This window comes from Brassica oleracea, chromosome C9 (genome assembly GCF_000695525.1).
Source record: "Brassica oleracea var. oleracea cultivar TO1000 chromosome C9, BOL, whole genome shotgun sequence".
Classification (NCBI taxonomy): domain Eukaryota; kingdom Viridiplantae; phylum Streptophyta; class Magnoliopsida; order Brassicales; family Brassicaceae; genus Brassica; species Brassica oleracea.
The window spans coordinates 5,666,222-5,667,170 of record NC_027756.1 but is presented as its reverse complement, the minus strand read 5'-3'; the positions used below and the strand labels follow the sequence as shown (position 1 = coordinate 5,667,170).

Genomic DNA, 949 nt, shown 5'->3' with positions numbered 1-949 from the left:
ATTTTTGATCTCTAGATGAGTGCCCTTAGGCATCAACACATAAGCCTGGCCTTGACCCTCAATCAGGCCGGCCACACCTGCAATGGTGTGTACATTTGCACTTTGCATTGTGAGATTTATGAAATATCTCTTATCTCTAAGAATTGTGTGACTTGTGCCACTATCCACCACGAGTATACTCATCTCGTTATTCATTTCTATAAATAAGATTTCATTTCTTAGAGACTTCAAAACTTTCATTTATAAAAGTTTCATAACATCAAAATTAAAAACACCAAAGCAAACAATCATAAAACAATAAAAACAAGTCGTATCGAAAGTTTTAATCTTTGAGACAATCAGAAGTCTCAAAGTCCATCAGGTCGTTATTTGCAACATCAGATTCTTTATCAGCCTCATATCCGGAATCACGGACCATATGAGCCTCCGGGTTCTTGTCCTTAAGACTTTCTTGGTAGAGCTCACACAAGTGCTTAGGAGTTCTACAATTATTGTCCCAATGGTTACTCATCCCACACCGGTGACAAACGGACTTGGCCGAGTAAGACGGTTTGGATATACCAGGCCGAGTAAGACGGCTTGGATATACCGCCTCGGCCTCGGCCATAACTGCCTCGGCCACAGCCGGGATTGGAACCACGACCACGGTTATTGTGGTTTCCTTTCCGGCCGGCCATGTATCTATCTCGGCCGTTCGAGTAATTGTCACGGTTCCTGTATCCACCACGGCCTCTGCCATGTGGTCTCTTATCATTCTGGATGTAATTGCACTCGTTGGGATTTTTCTTTTCAATTCCACTGGCCTCTGGTAATGGGGCTGTTCCGACAGGTCTAGCTTCACTGTTCTTCATCAGGAGCTCATTATTTGCCTCGGCCAGTAGCAGGCACGAGATCAGATCAATGTATGTGGCAAAGCCTTTCATTCTGTACTGCTGCTGCAGGATTATGA

At 44.0% G+C, this 949-nt stretch overlaps 1 protein-coding gene across 1 annotated transcript in view; it reads right to left on the bottom strand.

The window, feature by feature from the left end:
• Positions 1-503: 503 nt before the first annotated feature.
• LOC106314193 overlaps positions 504-949 on the bottom strand; it is a 3,290-nt gene continuing 2,844 nt past the window's right edge. Inside the window, exon 6 of the mRNA XM_013752113.1 lies at positions 504-935. Within this exon, the coding sequence (XP_013607567.1) occupies positions 504-935 (432 nt within the window). The remainder of the gene's footprint in view (positions 936-949) is intronic.